The sequence below is a fragment of the Scomber scombrus genome, chromosome 8, assembly GCF_963691925.1.
Source record: "Scomber scombrus chromosome 8, fScoSco1.1, whole genome shotgun sequence".
NCBI lineage: Eukaryota > Metazoa > Chordata > Actinopteri > Scombriformes > Scombridae > Scomber > Scomber scombrus.
The window spans coordinates 21,290,083-21,310,739 of NC_084977.1; the positions used below are offsets into that span (position 1 = coordinate 21,290,083).

Genomic DNA, 20,657 nt, shown 5'->3' on the forward strand with positions numbered 1-20,657 from the left:
TATTTGCTTAGTATTATGGAGGACAAACAGCAATGGTGAAAAATAAGACCAGAGATTTCTTTCCCAGGTGAGAAGGAGACACAGGCGCCCCCACCCCTCCCTCCCGTTTGTGTGATGTGGTGTGTGCATAGTGTGGCTGTGTGTGGGTGTCTGTGACATCATTTCCAAAAGTCTCAGTTTCCACCCGATCAGAATAATACCCAATCCTTGAGTTTTCAAACTAAAACAGGTCAGCAGCGTTTTTTAATGTTTCCAGTTCAGAGGTTTGAGAAGACCAAAGTAGAGTGGACACTAGGTATAAATGCAGCACAAGTTATGCATTTTAAAACAAAAACGTATTAGTGTGGATGTAGCCCTAGGCTCAGTTTCCATCCTATACTTTGTTTGGGAACAATAAAGCTTGGAGTTTCAGGTTGCTTCAGATTTCACCGTGTTTACATTATGTCATTCAGTTGAAACTTAATGTTAAACTGTGGGCAACAGACTGAAAAACAACAATTTACAATATCTTTGCTAAACAAATATGGTTTTATAATGAATATTAACGTACAGATTTCTAGAGCTTACCTTTGGAAATCTTTCTCTGTAAACATGGTTCATCATGACTATCTCGTTATCAAAGGAGACACTCGATCGCCCGGGGCTGCAACAGAAACAAAACGACAGATTAGTACATTTCAATTGATCAACAAATGTATTTTGACATTTACCAATACACAACGCAGCTCTCCTCTGAGCCATTACACTGGGATGGAGGGATGAAGGAGTTATGTCATCAAGGCCATCACAGTTATCTATTGATTAGCAAAAGTCAATACATTCTCAGTCCACACATACACATGTTAACTCTCAACCCATAGTTTGGGTTTGGCTGTTAGAAGTTGTTTGAGGTCAACAGCTAAACGGATACTTTTGTGTTTCTACCTACCAAAAGCAACATTGTGAGCCAATATGCAATTTAAGCAGCTCTGTAAGCTGTTAAAGCTGCGATCAGCATGGATTGAACTGTCGGCTTTTGATGTTTCTCTTTCAGAAGTCTATACCTACAGAGGTTTCTTTTGGCCAAACAGAGTGAATCACCAACATCACTCAATTTACTCATTTACTGTGACACCACTCCAGTCGGATGAGATTGGTGCATTTTTTCACAGAAAAATGGTGCTTGATGCAGCTTCTGGCAGAACAGATGGAAAGGAAACCTATCACATGCAAACAGCCTCCCTGAGCCTTTTTTTGTCATGAAAGACGCCTCTGTTTGACTGGATGGCGGCTGCCCAACACACACTGCTTCAGCACACCATGCTCCCGGCATCAGATCCCCCAGTCCGCCCCCTAATCCACCCCCACTCTCAACTACAGTTCAGCAGCAGGATCCCTGAGGCGCTCTGTTAGCTAGAACGCCAACACATGGCACACCATGGTGCCAGAACACAGAGCACTCAGGCATCACACAAACAGCACAGAGCAGAGCCAACAGACAAAAGTTGTCAGAAATCACACAGCTATGCAGTCAGATCTCCACCTGCCCGCCAGCCAGCCTGCATGTGTAATCAATAAGAAGCACTTGAGGCACCAAATGCTGCGTTTGCTTGTTAATTTTCTTGGTCGTACCGATGCACTATTGACAGTCTAACAGTACATAATGACAGCCAGAACATGGAATCGCTGCACAAAGTTAATCCAAAATGTCTTCCTCTACGGAGGAATCCATCAAGGGAGATTATTGCATTTAATCTGTGTAAAAATATACATTTCATTAATTTAATGACAGGCTAAGAATATGCATAAAACAAACATTTACAATGGGTACGCTGGGAATCTATGGTGGTGAAATCAAGTGTAACCCACAAACAATTCTCACATCTCAGAGTGGATCTACAGTGTGACAATAGCTGGATCTGAAGGTAATATTCAATGTCACATTTGTTTTACATTTAATAAAAAAAGAGTAAGTAACCTAGTGATACAGAATGTAAACTGGTGGCGGACAAGGTGAAAGAGTCTTTGATCCATATCTGCAAAATCTTAAAAATCAGGTGACTATCGCAGCTCTCATCTCTATAGCAGTTCGTGTCCTTTCACATTATTACTAGCAATAACAAAAAACAACATTAAAAAAAATGGGTATTTGACATATTAGACCAATTTGTATTCATCTGAATCTTTGATACATCAAGCAGCAATTACCTTTTACATTTTTTTCACTCAAATCAATATGTAACATGTTAGAAGGAAACCACTTTATCAATTTTTTGATATTCTAATGCAAGGTTCATTGAGGGACAGCTACCTGAGGCTCCGGGACCGAGGTCGTATGACTGTCGAGGGTCGCCCGTCCTCGTCAGTGATGCTGTCTGTGCTGCGGAAGTGTTTGAAAAGGAAGTGCAGTTCATCTTGTGTCGGCTGGTAGGGAAGCTGGTGAAGGCGCTCCTGTGAGGACGAAGAGGACTGCAGACAAATGAGGAATCCATCAGTCGAGAAAAATGAATTTATTTGTCATCTGATGGTAATTTAGCCGAAAACAGTTCACGTCTGGAAATAATTCACATTTACCATCTCTTCAGCCTACTTGAGATAACTCGTTTGATTGATTGTGTAAACTAGGCTGGATGAAAATAATGACAAAAGTTCATAATGAGAACAAAAAAAGTTTTTAAAAACAAAGACTCAAAAGGCTCAGCCGAAACAAAAAGGGGACACGAGTTGAAAACACTAAACTAATTAACTAAACTAGTTAATCCAACCTTGTTATCCAAAGTGGATGATTAGCGAAACCAAGTTTAAATCCAAAGTCATATTATAATGATGTCACCAAATGAATTAGATTATAGTGAACTGATGTTGAATGAGTCCATAAAGCACCTCAAACAGTTGGCTGTTGGGGGAGTATTATACTCATGTTTATATTTACTCTCTGGTTTCTGACATCAGTTGCACAGTTGTCAGCAAAAAGCCAACAAACAACTGATAATACATCTGTGAAGGGGTTTAATTTATAGTGAAAAATAAACTTAACACCTGTGTATTTTTCAAGGTGACGGTGGAAACAACAATGACAGCTGCAGAAGCAACATTATTTACACAAACAGGTTATTTTGTCACGTCTACTGACGTAATGCGTAAACTCTTTTCAAACTGAACAGGACGTCGTGTACGTTACCAGAAGTCCGCTTAATTTTGCAGTCAGAGTGTGCCCGAACAGAAGAGGGCCAGAGGGACGGCATCTGTGAAGTCTCTTTCTAATACCTCAGTATAAAGAGGGCAGTGAGGCCCACTGAAGAGCCCCATTGTCCCACTTGACCTCTGGGCCTGTGCCCGGGTCTGCCCCATAAATTTCCTTACAATAGCAGCACATGACAGACTTTGACGACAGAGCCAGCCTCTCTAACTTTAAGTTAAGTCTGTGTGTCTAAAATACTTTTACATCCTGTCTATTTTGACAATGAATCTCAAAATTATCTTTTCAAATATTCAATGACAAATATGAGATTTAAGGCCACGTTAACATACTTGCATCATTTTAATAACACATTTTAAAACAAAGTTTTGTTAAATTGTTAATGTAACAAGCATGCGATGAGGTTTTAAGGAAAAGTTGTCATAAAATAATAATCTAGTAACTAATAAAGCACCCTAACTCTTCACTTGATCCCCTCATTAACATGCACTCACAGACTGTGTACGTCTACAGACTTCTAACACTGAGCTCTACAGACTGGGAGAATGACTCATTCAAGCAGATGATGGAGGAAAAACAATTAACGGTTTGTCATCTCAGTCTTGGCATTCACCGTCCCTCTCTGCATAAACGCATGTGCTATTTGGGCTGAGCGAGGTGTTAAATTTGCCTGGCCGCCATGTATCAACAGGGGAGGATGGCGCCGTGTTTTGGGGTTACTTACTGAGACGGTGGAGCTCGGCGGATTGGTTCCATAGCCAGACGAGGGGAGGGATGCCAGGGACCATCTCCGGCCCTCAGCTCTGAAAGAAACGGACATGCATGTTACATAAGCCTCGGCAGCGTAGGCATTAGTTAGCATTTCATATGTGAACCTCCTTACATAACAGACAACAGAGGAGTTCAGTGACTATGAGAGCATGAAATTAATCTTTCTTTTTGACAAATCACATTTATAACTGGATGTCTTCACTTGGTTCACAGCTTCATATAGCAAAACCTTTTTATTTCCCCCCAGGAGGAGCACATTGTGAAAAACAAGCATAAAATACAAGCATTAAAAGCCAAAAGACACAAGACGCAAGAATTTAAAAAGGAAGCTACCTGTCGGCACGAGCCAAGTGACTGAGATCACGACAGCAAGAGGAAGAGAAAAAGCAAAGAGGGTTTTTAGTGAGTTTGGGGAATCTTGCACAAGTGATCCTGTGACCCCTGGCATTCAGCTGAGGGATTAATACTGACAATGTTGGCTTCCTTGCCAGTTTTCATTTGTCCAGATACATAGAGTGGAGCAAACTAAATTAATTTGAGGATATATTTTACATAACAGAAACAAATCTTCAAAGCATAACAAGTCAGAGGATCTTGTTACTGTGGAGTCTGCATTTTGGATTTTAAAACAGCTAAAACATTATATATATATTTAAACATAAGTGAATAAAAATAAAGGTTAAGTGTTTTTATAATATTGTTTACAGCAGAGGAAACAATGACGTTTCTACACAAGTATTCACTGATGCTCTGCAAGGTTTTGATTCTTTATTAGTTCTGCACAGCAGATGAGCGCTGTTTGACGAAGGTCTGTGACTGAACCACTGCAAAATAACACTGCAAAAACCATATTTATGGTTTCTAGATTCCTTTTAAACTTGACAGTAACCAATAATGTGCTAAACACTGATAAACTAGTCTTCCTCAGGCAAATACCCACAGGAAGGAAATGAGACATATTTAAAGTCAAACTACCAGTGACACTACAACCATCTAATCACGTTCACATGAGTCAGACACAACCACATCATCATCTCAAAAACAAAACAAAAAAAGATGTATATGAAAGGTCATACAAAAGGTCTTGATGCAGATTATGTGCAAATTTTCAGTGAGTAAGTCACAAAAATGTACACTGAAAAATAGAAATGTAACCACTAGGGGACGAGATTTTTACACTGACGTCAGAACTTTTCTTCACTCGAAGTTGTGTCATTTTTCTTTCTTGTTTCACAATGAAGCACCTGAACAGCTCATGAGTTTTTAATAACTGCTCTTTAGGTGTCTTCAAGGTGCTGTCTCACTTGTAGCCTCGCTTGTAGGCTACATATGCCTGTAGCGAGAGAGAAAGCACGTTGCCATGAGAACCGGATTGAATGATGTGTGAGTGGGCTTCGGGGTACCCTCTATCTAACCGCAGTGCACTCATCCTGCTGAGGAGGAGTCGGCTGTAAAAAGACCTGGCAGAGAGGGGAAGGTGTGAACGCTCCAGGCTGAGTCAGCCTCAATCACCTTGCTGCTGCTTTGCTTGGGCTTCCAAACTGTCTTCGTCTGTCCCAGCACACACCGAACCTCACAGGAAACCCTCAGAGTGTGATCATATATAATATATATTAATTTATTGATTTAAATTTTTTTTAATTAATTTTGTTTCATTCACACTGTCAAATTACGAAGATCCAGTGCTTGTAAACATAAGCCACATAATATATCTTTTTGAAGACCCTTCTGCAAAATTTGATAAACCAAAAACCAAATTTTAGTTCAGTATCCAGAAAATCTAATCTCACAGTAACAGATAAATGAACAAATAAAATGCAGCCAGTAGTTCCAATTAATCCTCTATCACTGTGCGCTCATTCGCTCACTGTCACTAAAGAAAGAAAAATAAATAAATCAAGTGCTGCTGTTGGTTGAAAACTGTATTTGAAATATGGTACTTTGTTCATGCTCAAAACAGCAACTTAAATCCCTTTTATGAAGTTGTTTATTATAATGGTTTGTTTGGTAGTAATTTCATATAATTTCCAAAAAGTAACATTTTTATTTATAGGGAAAATAAAAATGTATTATTGGCAAAATAGAATCAGTGGTGAATTTGTACAATTTAATTACACAAATTCCAATAGTAATAATTTCTGGCAAACACACTATTCACTTTGTAGTATTCAAATTTTTCAATCTGAATAAATTGCAAGTGTAACGCACAAGTCTTTAAACCTGACACGCCAGACGGTTTATTACACAGTTCCATCTAAGTCATCGTCTTGGAAACTGTTTGGAAAAGGCAGCTACTTTCAAAAAGTACTTGGCAGGTGATTGGATGAACCATCTGTCTATCACTGTTTTACCTTGTGAGGCTGCTGTATTTGTGTGATCTTACTAGAACCCTCATAGGACGCTTGTTGGTCCGAACCACAGGTGGTTTGCACACACAGCCTGACAAGATCAAAATTCTCGCGTGATCTTGTAATCTCGCGAATCAAGCTGCCTCACAAGGTAAACAAGTGTTCTTCTGAAATTTGTCTACAGGCGATACACTACACACTTCTCCAATAATAAATGCATTATGAATGAATATTTAAGCAGGTTTAAAATGATCTTTTTTACACCATGTGACATGGTTAATTCCAAGAGACATCAGAGGAAATAATGAGATGATTACCAAACAAGTAAAATATTGGTTTTATTATGAAATTATTTAGATTAAATCCCATTCCCTGAGATCCTTCAGCTGTTATAAAGGGAATTTCAAAACTATCAAGAAAAAAAAAAGAATTAAGAGAGCAGTGTGGACATACCTTCGTGCAAATGGAAAGTTGAGGCATGCACTGGTCGACACATTTCGGGGGCTGTCAAGAGGGCTGCTTGCTGCTGAAAGAGGAAAGACAAAGTTAGTGACAGTACGATTCACAACTCATGATAATAAAGTCATGAAAAGAGAACGCAGACAACCACATGGATGCGCTCACAAGTGGAAACTTTCCAAAAAGGATGCGCTGACAAGTGGAAACTTTCCAAAAAGGATGACATATCTAAGCAGGGACCCTCATTCACTGCAAAACCCAGTGGCATTAACCAACACTTAAAAAAGCTCCAGTATGTCATCTCGGCATTACTTTTCCAAACATTACAGCACCTAACTAGAGATTAAATTGGGGGGGGGGGGGGGCACAGCAGAGTCTGAAGGATTTCGGCACACTAGGGGCCATGGTTCGTTTACATACAAGTGGTTGAGTGTCAATTAGGACACAAAAGAGTCACCCAATTAGAGGCTGATTGCACTCTATGATTAGATAACATCCACATACTGCTGACATGAGGAGCTCTCCAGTGAAGCTCTTTTCATAGAGCGCAGCTGCTGTGTGGCATTAAAGGATTGAGCAGCACTGTTCAGGAAGCAGGAGGAGTGAGACCACCTTTTTTCAATTTCATGCCCCCAAAATTACCAAAACACTTAAAGTTAATGAATGGTTGAGATGTTCTACAGATGACGCTGGGTCTTGATGGGAAAAATATACACAGACTGCATGTTTAATATTGAGATCATGATAATTATTACTAAATATTACTTTGTCAAACTTAATAGCACTTTCTTGTATGTTGTATCAACATTTACAGTGTTTCCCACAAAAATGTTCGATCCTTTGGGTACTGGAAGCTGTTTGGTGGAATATTTAATCTTCATGTCATCTTTATTTTCCACATTAACAAACACACCACAGAAATCTGCACTGACAGCACACTTCATATTGCTATGGATTGGATTGCTTTGGATGTATCAGTGACATCAGCTTGTGCAGAATCACGTGAGTCAAGAATTAAGTTAACGGGGGCACCTTAATGGTTAAAACGCATACCACAAGTCCACGGTTCTGGCTTTGTATCTTTGTTGTATGCCAGCCAAATAAATGCAAGTCAAATAAAGGTGAACAAAAAGTTAATGGAGACTACAGCTGCAACGATTAGTATATTAGTTGTCGACTATTATTGTAATCGCCAACTATTTTGATAATCAATTAACAGCTTGGAGTCACTCTTTAACATTTTCTGGTTTCTTTAGTCCTCTATAAGAATAAACTGAATATATTAGTTTTGTGGACTGTTGGTCGGCACAAAATAAGACTTGTCACGTCATCTTGGGCTTTGGGAAACAGTAATCAACATTTTTCACCACTTTGTGGCATTATATAGACTAAACAAATAACCAATTATTAGAGAAAATAATTAACAGAACCCACATAGAGACCGTGTGATAGCAGATGTGCTCCAGATGTGTCTGATAAACATGCTGGCAGCTGTGGGGCTTACAAGTACGAGTTGAACAAGCTTCATTTTGTATTAGTGAGCGTGTGGGAAGACAAAGTGCCCTACAGCTTACAAATATTATTATGTGGAGCTGATTCTCACCACACAGAAAACACTGCTGTTTTTTTTTTTATTAGATATCGGAGGTCTCATTTAACTGAATGTGTAAGCCTGTGCTTTTAATATAATATCAGTGCTCCTGTTGGGACCTGCTGGCATTAAAAGTTACCAAACATTATGTGGCTCATGGATCATACCTGTGTGGAGAGAGAGCGGGGAGAGCGGCCGGGACAGTGTGGGTGATGGCGTGCCAACACCGAGGCTCTTCCTGTTGCTGCTGCGACAGCTGGAGCACAAACAGGACAGGAGAGAGATCAAGAAAGAGGACAGAGTAATTTCTTCAGATGATCTACATTGCTGTATTTATTAAGATGGAAACAGTCTCCAATTGGTATCTTATGATAAACTATGCTAGACAGGGTTATTAACATCTTCCAGTGATACAATGTTATCTTATTCACTCATTCATTATCACTACAATACCTCAATATTGCTTTATTTCTCATTTACTGGTGACACACGTTTGACTCTGATGTTTCTTTTTGTCACTCAACAGTTAAGTGGACTGATAAGCCAACCTCAGAAAAAGTGTATTCCTTTAAGCTAAAGTATAATCATTTTGGCCTTTGGTTCGCCACCCGTAATTACTACTCTCATGCGATGCTTCAGGCTGTGTTTACTTGTAGTGTGTGTTTGTGTGTGTTAAGCTGCAAAACACAACAATACTCAAGAGTGGCATTTTACAACAGTGTAAAGCTGGGCAGATTAAGGACAGATCTGACCTCTAAAGTAGCAGACTGATCCACTAAGCTTTGACTGTTGTGGTGCGCTGAACAAGTCAAGAGTGACACCAAATTTCCAAATAAGTTTGGGCTTGTTGTAAGCTGGGAGTGGTGGAAGCAGGGATGGGTTAGGGTTAGGGGTCCACTTTCATTTGGTACACTAAGTGCAATTTATACACATTACAGGAATTTAACATTTTTACATTAAAAAAAAAAAAAAGTTATGTATGCGCACTGGTGGAGGAGTGGAAATAGCAACAGGAGCCACAAGAGTAACCACTGATTTGGAATAAATAATCATGACAACAAAGCACTATTCAGGATTTCATTGTGTTTTCATACAAGTAAAACTGTTGTCTCTTGAGCTATTTTCCATGTCTATTTTGGCTTTTACTTTTCTGGGCTTATTTATTTATTTTAAGTAGTTTTACTTCTTTAATCGCTCATTTTGAAGGCAAGTCTTTCACATAACATGGTAAACTCCCTGACTAAACAAAAGATGATAGCCTAATAAAGCAAGTAAGAATGAACATATTAGGTTTTTTACAGTCCATTTAATTACGTGTTCAACCGAACCTTTCTCCTTCACTGCTTCAGCACAAAAGGTCGTGTGACGACAGATGTTCAAAAGCTCAGAGTGAGAAACCAGTTCCACTTCAGCTGGGGTTAAAAAACACATGTAAACTCAACTAAATGGTAAACCTATATAAAATATCAGTCCCTGCTTTTTTCTTTTGTTTTTGTCTCTTACTAATTTGTGATGTTGAAATGTTTTTCAGTCGGATGATGGCTGTTCATCTTTTAGTTTCCTCATTTGTACATCTTGTCCTTTTTGAGACAGTGCTACAATCTGTCACCATAACCACACTCGGAAGACAAATTGGTAAAACTAACCATGCAAGTGTGACTTACATCATAAAAATACTTCACTTAGCCAACATTATGTGTACTTTTTACCATAATACTGCTTTGGAGTCATAGTCAGACCTAAATGTATCCCATGTAGTTCAGTTGGGGGCGACCCTATGAGACAAATGTAATATGTTATTTCTTCTTTGTGTATGTATTTTTGTAATATTTCATCATCAGTCATGTCATTACCAATTTGGAAATAAGTTGAATAAAAGTTGAAGTTATTCTATTTTGGGCAATACTTTTGAGTAATGGTCAGAATTATGTCAGCTGAGGTAGTCGGAAAATCCTTTGAACACTTGAAGTTTTGGGCATTTACCAAAAATACATTCTGCATCATCTAGTACAGATGAGGCATATGATACTTAGCGAGAAACACTGAGATGTATTTGTCTCTGCCCACTGAGATTTAAATCGGCCGATGAGATTAGGTCCGCCTTCAGAGCAGCTCTGCCTTGAGAAATGTTTATGTAACTCTAATCTGCATCTACAAACGCATAACAAACCAGCGTGACCGTGTCTGAAGGGAAAGAGGGAAAACCGACAAGAGCCAAAACACAAAGAGGAAACCTCCCGTCAACAGTCTCAAGGCTGAGGGGAGTTTGTGTGAGTGTGTGCGTGTGTGTGCAACACCAGGCCCAGATTGAGCCACAGATGTCCAAGACTGAGGGTGTGTGTGTGTCTGGCTATTTTCAGGGACACATTTCAGACTTAAGACCAGTTAATGGGGGATGGCTTGGTGACAAAAGCCGTGTCCCCAATTGGGTCAAAGCTGATTTTTGGGGCAAGGTGAGGGTTAGGTTAAGGTCAGACTCAGAGTAAAGATTAGGGTTAGGGTACATCTCCAGGAGAGGGTTAGGATTAAGTGTTAGGGTAAGTCTATGTAATGTCCATCAAGAAGTTATATAAAACGAGGGAGGGGGTGTGATATATCCTGTGGCCCTGAAAAGAAGTGGCAAGTTTTGACAGATAATACTGAACCAACCAATGATTTCTTGATAATTTAGTGTAACAGAAAATAATTCATCAAGTATTTTGGTAATCTATCATTGAGTCATGTTTTAAAGCAAAATGCGAAACATTTTCTGAGTCCAGCTTCTAAAATGTGAGGAATTTCCACTTCTCTGTCTTTTTTTCTGTTTCAAATTGAATATTTTGGGGTTTTGGACTGTTGGTTTTCATTTTAAAACAATATACATAACATATTTTTAAACTAACCCACAAAGCTACAACGATTAGCCAATTAATCAATGCGTGTTCAAATATTAAATTAATTGCCAACACTATTTCGACAATTGGCTAATCGTTTTGAGTGATTTTTAAGTCTAAATTCTCTAATGTCAGCTTCTTAAACATGAACATTTTTTGGTTCCTTTAGTCTTTTATGACAGTACACTGAATATCTTTAGGTTGTGGACTGTTAGACAACATTTGAGGATGTAATTTATGACTTACGAACAACGTTTTTCACCATTTTCTGGACAAAACAACAAATCAATGAAATCAAGAACCAGCAGATGAATTGATTGTAAAAAATAATCATTAGTTTGCAACCCTGCTAACCAATAAATTGATTAATAGCGACAAATAAAGAACACACTGTACTCAATGAAAGCTGAGGTCACTTAATGTCATTGTCCAGCTGCAGGCTGAATATCCAGTTATCTATCAGTCAACATGACAAATACTACACTATGCCCTGCAGACAGTGAGTATCATCACATCACATCATCACACACCAATATAAACTGCAAATACAGGCAACACTGGTCTAATATTATTCAAACACCCATACAGCTGCATGTCTCCACTTTAGCTCCAGTAATATCTCATTGATAGTGTTACAGAGAAAAGTGCCTTAATGTGACTTGTGCCTGATATTGTATAAAGCATTTGCTTTTGTGGATACTCATATTAGAGCCAACACTTATCTGCAAACTTACTTTCTTTCTCCTGGTGAGCTGTTTGTAGTCAGGACACAAGCTGTCTATCAGACTCATGGTCACTGACACAGGCGCTGAATTAACATTAGAACAAGCGGGCTGTCTGAGAGGAGAAGAGCTAGTTTATATTGGGAATATTTCAACAAAACGTCCTCGGTAAAGTATAAACACTAAACGAGACTCAGTGTGAAGCAGCTACGACCTTTAACAATGATTTAAAGCAGCATTTTAACACAATAAAAGCCCGAAATTACCCGTTAAACTAATGTTAGCTTGAGCGTCCCAAACTCTTTTACCTTTTTGAGCGCTTCAGCAACGCTCCCGGAACAAAATGGGACTTGTTCTGGCTTGGCACCGCTGACCAGTGACTCGGATCCGACATGCTGTAGGATTTTTTTTTTTACATAACCCCGCTTTTTTTTGAAGTTATCGGAGATCTTTCAGAAACCCGCTCCTCCGGCTGCTGCTGCTCTCCCCACCATCGTCTTCCCTCCACGGCGGCTCCTTTTGTATTCACACCGACTGTGTGCCTGTGTGCGGTCCAAGCAGCTCTGAAGCTACCGTATCATCCTCCGGTCCGCTGTCTGACTGCGATGCTGTCCCCGAAACAGACATATCATCTCCATGACGGTTTGTTTAGTGTGTAATACTGTTCACCCAGCCGCAGTTCACTTTGAGCCAAACACACACTGGCTGCGTGGAGTCTGATGCTGCGTTCAGGGACTGCTCGTTGCCTCCAGCTTCTCGCAGACAAAAATATCGCCTCTAGTGTACAGGACGGGTTCATGTTTTTTCAATTCAGTCTTAAAACAACAGTCAAGTGCCCAAATTAAGATTGAAACAGCTTTGTCAACCCTGTTTTTGTTCATACTGACCATTACCATTAGATCCCTCATAATGCACTTACAATGTACGTGATGGAGGTCAAAATCCAGGGGAAAAAACAGGGAAACATTGTCTGAGGAAAACCAAAGAAGAAAATGTTATGCTAAAACTGTAAATGTGGCAGATATCCACCTGATATGATTAACTCTGACCCAATATAAGCTTCAGATAAACTTTAAAATGCATGTTTGCATAAAATGACTCTGTGGATACACCGTGGGTTTTGGCCTACATCAATTACATTGAAAGTGCATTCTGAACAAATCTCCTAATGGTCAGTATGAACAGGAGGAATGATTACAGCAAGCAAACAGTATTAAAAAGGGCACCTGACTGGTGTGAACCTATACTTCAAGGCTGCAACTAACAATTATTTTCATAACTAATCCATTTGTCCATTGTGTTTTGATAAATTGTGTCTTTTGGTGGACAATGCCCATCACAGTTTCTCTAAAACCCAAGGTGGCATCTTCAAAATGCTTGTTTTCTCTGACCAAAAGTCCAAAACCCAAAGATATCCAATGTGCGGTTATGTAAGAGAGATTTTAAAAAGGCTTATGTTAGAAAAGCTGGGCCCAGTGACAAATGACTTAAACCTTTAATCAATAATAGATATACTTAATAAATCCTATTTTAATTTACATTTGTCACGTACCATGCTCATTGATGAATCGGAAAAAACTACAAAAAAGCTAGCCTAGCAGACTATTTTTCATCTGTTGTGCCCAGTCAGATGTTAAAAAAGGCACCCTAAAATAGAATAAAACATTTCTTATAATATTAATATACACAACATAATCAGTATCACACAAAGATACTAAGGCTGTCTGATTATTGATAGAAATGCTTATTGATCCCAGTATTTATACTATGCCTCACTGTTTAGAAGAAACAGTGGGGAAAGTGTTTGGATTGTGTAACAATAGCTGAAGACAGTAAAAGACTTTGTTGCAGCTTTCATGGTGCAGGAAAGAAGCAGTTCAAAAACAGTGAAGCTGCTGCAGATTGTAGGAGTGAAACCACACTTACTCCCACATTACAGAGGCGCAACAAAACTACTCAAAGCTGAACATGGCCTTTTAATGTCACTACTTTCTCATTTGCATCTTGACTGTTTAGTTTAACTTGAAGACGCAGCTGAGTTGCAGACATGGTCAGTCTTGTCCTGAACAGTGTCAAAAAATTGATCGATAGTTACATCCATTAGTGTGGGCACAGTGAAGAGGCAACTTTATACAATTGTTTAAGAGTTAATGTCTGAAAATGTAGTAAAAATGCATTATGTGACGAGAGCAATGTTAAGACAGCAAATTTTATGTAATATAGCCTCTAAAATCAATCTGTGGTTATACTGTAAACCTGCTTATTATGGTAACTGTGTGATAAGTTTCAGAACTGCTATCAATGGAAACACTGACTTTAAGATTACCTCTTTGTTTCATCTTTCATGTGCCTTCATGCTATGACAGCAGTCTTTCCTACAGAACATGAAAGCAGCTTAAGATGTTATCAGGTTATACCATGGGAAGTCTGACAGAGGGAGGATCCCTGCCTAAACTTTTCTACAGTGGTACATTCCACTGCAAGTGTGTGTATTTTAGTTTCATTTCAGGAACTGCACAACAAAAAATACATGCTGTGTATACATTAAGTGGCATGATATATTTGTAATAATTACCACATGATCTCATGCTGTTTTATTATGGGGTGTGTGCAATATGTGTTACGTGCAATGTGCATTGTGTTTGTACCATGGAGTGATGGAAATATTTTGTTATTTGTAATTTATTGTTGTGACTGAAACAGCTGGTGCTGTTTTGTTCATATGTTGTTTGTTTACTGTAACTGTGGAGGCATTTATGCACACAGAACTGAGTCCAAGACAAATTTCTCTACGGGCACAATAAAGTAAAACCTACGTATATATTTTGTTTTAAAGTTCAAATTGCCTTCAGATTGAGAATAAAAATGTAATCATTAGAGCTTCAATGATTAGTTGATTAATCGATTAGTTGACTGGCAGAAAATTAATCAGCAATTATTTTGATAGCTGATTAATAAGTAAAAATACCCCAAAAATGCTGGTTTTAGCTTCTCAAATGTGATGATTTAATGCTTTTCTTTGTCATACATAATAGTACATGATTATAATTGTCATCTTCCATTATTTTCTGACATGTTATAGACATATATATTGCAAAGAGTCAGTCCACGTAATTCAATTTTTCATTTCTGGAGTCAAGATACCATACAACATTTTTTTCCCCCTAGAATGACATCATCATACTCTGCTTCTGACCTTAACCTAACCAGTCTCACTCCTCATACCTAAACCATACCAACCTAACCAACAAAGGCAACAAGTACTAGCCATTCTAGAAATATATACATCCAAATTTTAGAAACACTTCAAATAAACGTAGTAAACATATCCTTTCTTCCAATATGCAGTATAGCTGATGTATTTATTATATGAGGAAAACTTATGAGTGTGTTGAACTCAGAATTGAGTTCACGCCTTTAGTTTAACTGAATTTCAGTAAAATGCTCTCAACTGGTCAAATCTTGTCTTTTGTAAGTGGGTATAAAGTTTATTTGATGCTATCAACAACTGTTTTACTTATGTTAATTTTGACAAAAGATCCCTGTGAAAAATGGTCTTTTCTTTTTTTGTGGATAAGATTAATATAATGTCGTCTCATACCTCCATCTTATCCTCTGCCCTCCTCAGTTAACAGTCCTAACAGTCCTTTTTTCCAACTTCTTTTCTAGATGACAGAGATTTATTGAGCACTATAAATCCATTTTCTATACCCCAGGGCATAATGATCTATGGGTCTATTAGCCCTTGTGTGGTCTCTGCTGTCTATGCCTCCCTGTACTCTGGTCATATTGTACTTTAAACACACTGTAGTCCAGTCTCTTCTCATAAAACTAACTTTCGACTTCTCTCCCCCCAGACAGACATACTTGTGTCTCAGTGTGTTCCAGAAGGTGAAAGAGTGTAATGTAATCCTTAAGTCATTTTATCCCACTTGAAATATTGTAACACTTATATGTAATTATTATTATTATAAAAATCCATTGTCCATCAGATTGAGAATTCAGATCAAAATTCTTGTGAGCCTATGTGGTCAAGTAGCCTCATCGTGATTTAATACAGGCCTACATCACCAGTGAGGTCTTCTGTTTATACCTTAACTTAAACTATTTTATCCGTCATTTATATTTGTTTTTACAGTATTTCATTTTGTTTTATCACATTGCATACAATATATAGTATTTTGTACACGTACCTCTGAGTCAATGCTACCAAGACACATTCAGAGTATCAAAGGTTGATGTGAGGAAGCCATTTACTTGCATACAAATACAGAATCTGATGCAAGTTTCTGGATGGTGAAACGACACATAGGGGGGCGGAGGGAGGAGTGAGCTCCAATGCAAAATGCTGTGAAGAATGATGCCAACAAATGTGCAATCTGACATACTGTGGTATCAGGTTATGGCTGCATGAAAACTGCGTTGTGAGGAATTCATGATTATCCCTGATAGAAAATTTGCTCATTTTTGAACAGAGGAAATAGGATTCATTACTGTAGAGTGTGTGGTGTGACAGCCTAGCACTGCTCACACATCCAGAAACATGCTGGATGCAGCTGCCTCTGTTTGCAGTGTTGCCTTCCTCCACAGCACCCAGCGCCGTTGCCAAGCAACCCACATAGACTTGGAGACAACTAATAAATGATGGGTCTTAACTGGTGAAACAGAAGCACCTTAATATACAAAAACAACTCAGAGTTATCGAATATTCACTAACTTATTTATTTACTGTATCATGTTGTTATACTGTATATTCTGTAGTTGGAAAGGCAGTCCAGTCACTAGCTTTTAATTTTACTCTTAATTGTTCCATCGGGGCTTGTAAAAATGTAAAACTTTCTTCAAATAATTGAAATAAAAGGATTTATCTATGGTGTACTAGTGATACTGTATATGAAGTTACACCACCCTCGTTTACTGTACTCATCAATTTATGATCTAGATTTGAGGGTTTGTATCCTGTAATGTTTCAGCCAAAAAAACAAATGTAAAAAAACATTTTTTTTTTAAAAGCAATTACTATTTTGAAGCAGGATGATACCTGGTGTCCAAAGTACCATTTATTTGTTACATTTTCTGTGACAATGCAATTAGTACTGCACCCTGCTTGGTTACGGCAATAAGAGTCAGTAGACATTTACTGATGCAAAAACGTTCTTCCAAGAGCTAACAAGGTTAAAGGATAAATGTTTAAAATGGGTCACAAATAATAATTTTATTTTTTTAAGGTAAATCATTTCTTGAAACATGCACTGTAATTTTTAGCCAGTGAGACTCAAAAGTGAGAAAATAGTGTGTTTGTTGAGGAAAATTTGAATTAATACACATTTAGTGCACTAGTAAGTATTGACACTTGAAAAATAAACAACAGTGTTCATGATCATCAGGATCAGAGGTTACCAAGTATGGCTCATGGATGTGTTATAAATAGTTTATGGACATATGACACAAAGAAGTAAGCTAAATTAGGCTTTAGACACAGTCAATACTTGTTAGTAGTTCAGTTCACTGTTGGCTCTCATCTTTTGTTTCTTGATAAGAAACATACAGAATATCATAAAACTTATCCTTAAACAGGCCTATTCTTTTGGTGAAGGCAGTGACTGAAATTGTTTTTTATTAACTGACTGGTTGATGAGAGACTTTTTAAAAGTCATTTTTACATGTTAAAGCTGTATAAACAATTTGATGTGGATCACAGTTCACTCTCGTGGTAGCATGTGACCCGGCTATCTTACCTCCAGGGATGAAGTGTTTGTAAGGGGCTGCAGGGACTGCAGGGGCTGCATGGGCTCAGGAGGGTGGGGCTCTGGCAAGTGGGTGATAAACTGTAAGGCAAGACATGGTCGCATGGATTAGTGTGCTGACTCAGCACCTTGCAACACCGGTATCTGTCATCTGTCAAGAGCATAACTCTGGTCGACGGTAAGAAGTTGTTGCCTGCCTCTCATTGGCTGACATTACTAGATATCAGTGACAGATGCTCGTTGTTTGCGCCACCTGTCTGCAGGGCAATGCTACTGCCTTTTGACTAATCATTGTTTATTAAAGAGTGGTTAGATGCAACACTGGGTGCACGTCATTAGCTGACTTCTAAACTGTCTTAGCTCTCACACCAGGAAGTTGGCCGCAGGGTGTCAACACACCAGACAGGAAGTGTCATGGTCCAACACATTTACTGAGCATCTAGCATGACCTTTGACAGTGTAGGACAGTGTCTTACAATGACAGCATGCTGTATGTTGACAGGCTTGATATCAGATTTAAACCATTCTCTTGAAGTAATCCTGAGAACAAATGCAGTGGTTCACGTTGCTTCCTACACACAAAATCCTCAAACTGTACTATTTTAAATGAATGTTGTCCACCCCTTTATATCTGAGTGCACCATTTTTGCCTAAAAATATGCATGCTCATCCATTCTTAAGGTGTATATCTCCCTGATGCTGACCCAGCGCCGGAACTGTTTTCTATTGATTTTCCTGCTCAGATATAAGCTCTGCCTTATTGGCTCCACAGTGCTGCTATTGTCTCAGTGCTGCGGAGGCTTCTCAGTGCTAAACACAGCACTGGCTACCAAAGCACTAATGAACATGTTGTCATAGTAATACAGGGAGGATGGTAGGAAAAACAACTCCTTACACAAAGGCTCCTCATTTTGTAGTGTCGGCTCATAATTACACAACACATGCAACTCATTACGCAGTATTTCGTCTTCACACGTTTTCTGTTTCAGACCCCTAAACCATGAAGCCCTCTGTGGTGCTTGAGGGAGTAATCATTTCCATTTTGCATTTTTATTTGGTCATCACTTCATGGACGCTACCGCCCTGAGTGTAAACTGAGCAGAAAATCTCATACTGACTCACTGGTGACATTCCCACTGAATTTCTGATTTGCTCAGATGTTCAGGTCAGACATGACGCTTCACAAATGACATGCCATGGCAGCACCAACAACCCCTTCAGCAGCACGATACCTGCAAGATTGTTTTTACTGTAACAATAACAATCATGGCTAGTATATCATATTTTGAATTATGTGATTATGTGAAATCCAAGATGTTTTGTCATAATATTGCACAACACCAGTGGATGATTTAGCTGTTATCTTGCAAAAAGTTTGTTTCTAGAAAGCTGTGTATCAGCAAATACTTTCATGTGAAGCCAGACTGAATATGAATCTGATTACAAACAAAAATTTCATGCCACACTTTGCAACTTTTACACTCTTAGTGGTGAAACAGACAGATCTGAAACCTTAATGTCAAGACCAAGTTCATCAAAAACCATGTGTGGAGTAATGCATCCACCCGCATCTGCCAGTAAAAGGCCCGCCATGCTCACTAAGTGTGAAACCTCCACTGTATCTGTGCGGGAGCACCAGCCTAAAGATGAAAACAAAATGAAAACAGCGCATGCTCAGCTGATCTCCACTGAGTAGGCAGATGGATGGATCAGAGAATGGGGCTGTGAGCAGGGAGCTCCTACGCCTTATGGATCAGCATCTAGTGGGCAGTAGGTACTGATATGCTTGACAGGCTTGAAAGAACTGAAGAAAGTACCACAGATTCTTGAACTTGTTAAAACTTAAGTTAAAATAACTCAGTCTTCATCTTCCCAAGTTCCCCCCCTGCAGTGTTAGCAGTTGAGTTTCACAGGTTTAACCAGATGAACCAGCTGTATACTATGAAATGTGCAAACACTTTAAGTTCTAGTTTGGAAAGCTGTATTGAACTAGTTTAAAGATTAATACGCAGGCAGGGAAACCAAATTGAGCCTGCATGTGATTAATTGATGATACTGAAAATACCTCCATTTTGCAACTAATGAGACACCTGTAACTCCACTTTTACAACGTATTTTTACTTTGAGAGCAAACTGAAGCTGTTCAGCTAGATAATGAACCTTCAAGCAAAGGGATTATTTACATTTCCATCAGTCTTTGTGACCGGTTTTAATCTCACAGTTTTAGTAGATAGTTGTGGGTTAGTATTAAAGCCACTTTGCATGAGGTTTTAAAAGCAGTAGGCTATGTGTGTTGGCACAAAAAACAAGACAGCACGAGCGCATTAATACAGTTACTCTTATTACAACTTTAAAAGGCAATAGTTTCACATGTCAGCTCGCGGTTTGGCACCGTCACTAGTAGAGGATAAAAATAAAATGCAGAACTTACTCCAGAGTCAGCGAGGGGATCTTCAGTTTATCTCGCCTGGTCTTCATTTTTGCTGCACACCAAGCGGGGGCTTCACTTACCACAGCACGGCACCGCTCGGTCTCACAGCCGACTTCCAGCCACTCATCGCTGCGGCGGGTGACTAAAAATAACTCGTTTAACTGAGTATCGTTTACCAGCAGCTTCAGCGGATTCCTGTGAGATGTTCCGTGGCAGTACAATAAAACGCAGTTATGGCTGAAAACACGTGAGGTGCCTCAGCAGGTTTGCGCGTTTTGCTTCTCGTCCGTCTCCAAGGCGCAACGGAGAGCGACTGCCACACAACCGAGGGAGCGACGGGTCACCCTAACCTGCATGTGACTGGTGGGGAGGGAGGAAGGAGGGAGCGAGGGAGGAAAATGGGGAGTCTATTGGGGGAGGGTGGCTAAATCAATTTGGGAGGTGGGTGACAGTTAGAGCCGAGGTTGGGTGAGGACAGGGGAAAGTTGGCGTTGATTTAATTCACAAACCTGATGATTCTGGTTTACATGAATAACA

The 20,657-nt window shown here is 39.1% G+C and overlaps 1 protein-coding gene across 1 annotated transcript in view; it reads right to left on the reverse strand.

The window, feature by feature from the left end:
- The window catches only part of mast3b (microtubule associated serine/threonine kinase 3b), a 33,986-nt gene extending 13,819 nt beyond the window's left edge, over positions 1 to 20,167 (reverse strand). Inside the window, exons 1-8 of the mRNA XM_062423483.1 lie at positions 20,121 to 20,167; positions 17,681 to 17,770; positions 8,515 to 8,603; positions 6,751 to 6,823; positions 4,283 to 4,303; positions 3,903 to 3,981; positions 2,291 to 2,448; positions 568 to 643 (exon numbers count right to left, since the gene is read on the reverse strand). Coding sequence (XP_062279467.1) covers positions 568 to 643; positions 2,291 to 2,448; positions 3,903 to 3,981; positions 4,283 to 4,303; positions 6,751 to 6,823; positions 8,515 to 8,603; positions 17,681 to 17,770; positions 20,121 to 20,167 — 633 coding nt within the window. The remainder of the gene's footprint in view (positions 1 to 567; positions 644 to 2,290; positions 2,449 to 3,902; positions 3,982 to 4,282; positions 4,304 to 6,750; positions 6,824 to 8,514; positions 8,604 to 17,680; positions 17,771 to 20,120) is intronic.
- Positions 20,168 to 20,657: the final 490 nt, after the last annotated feature.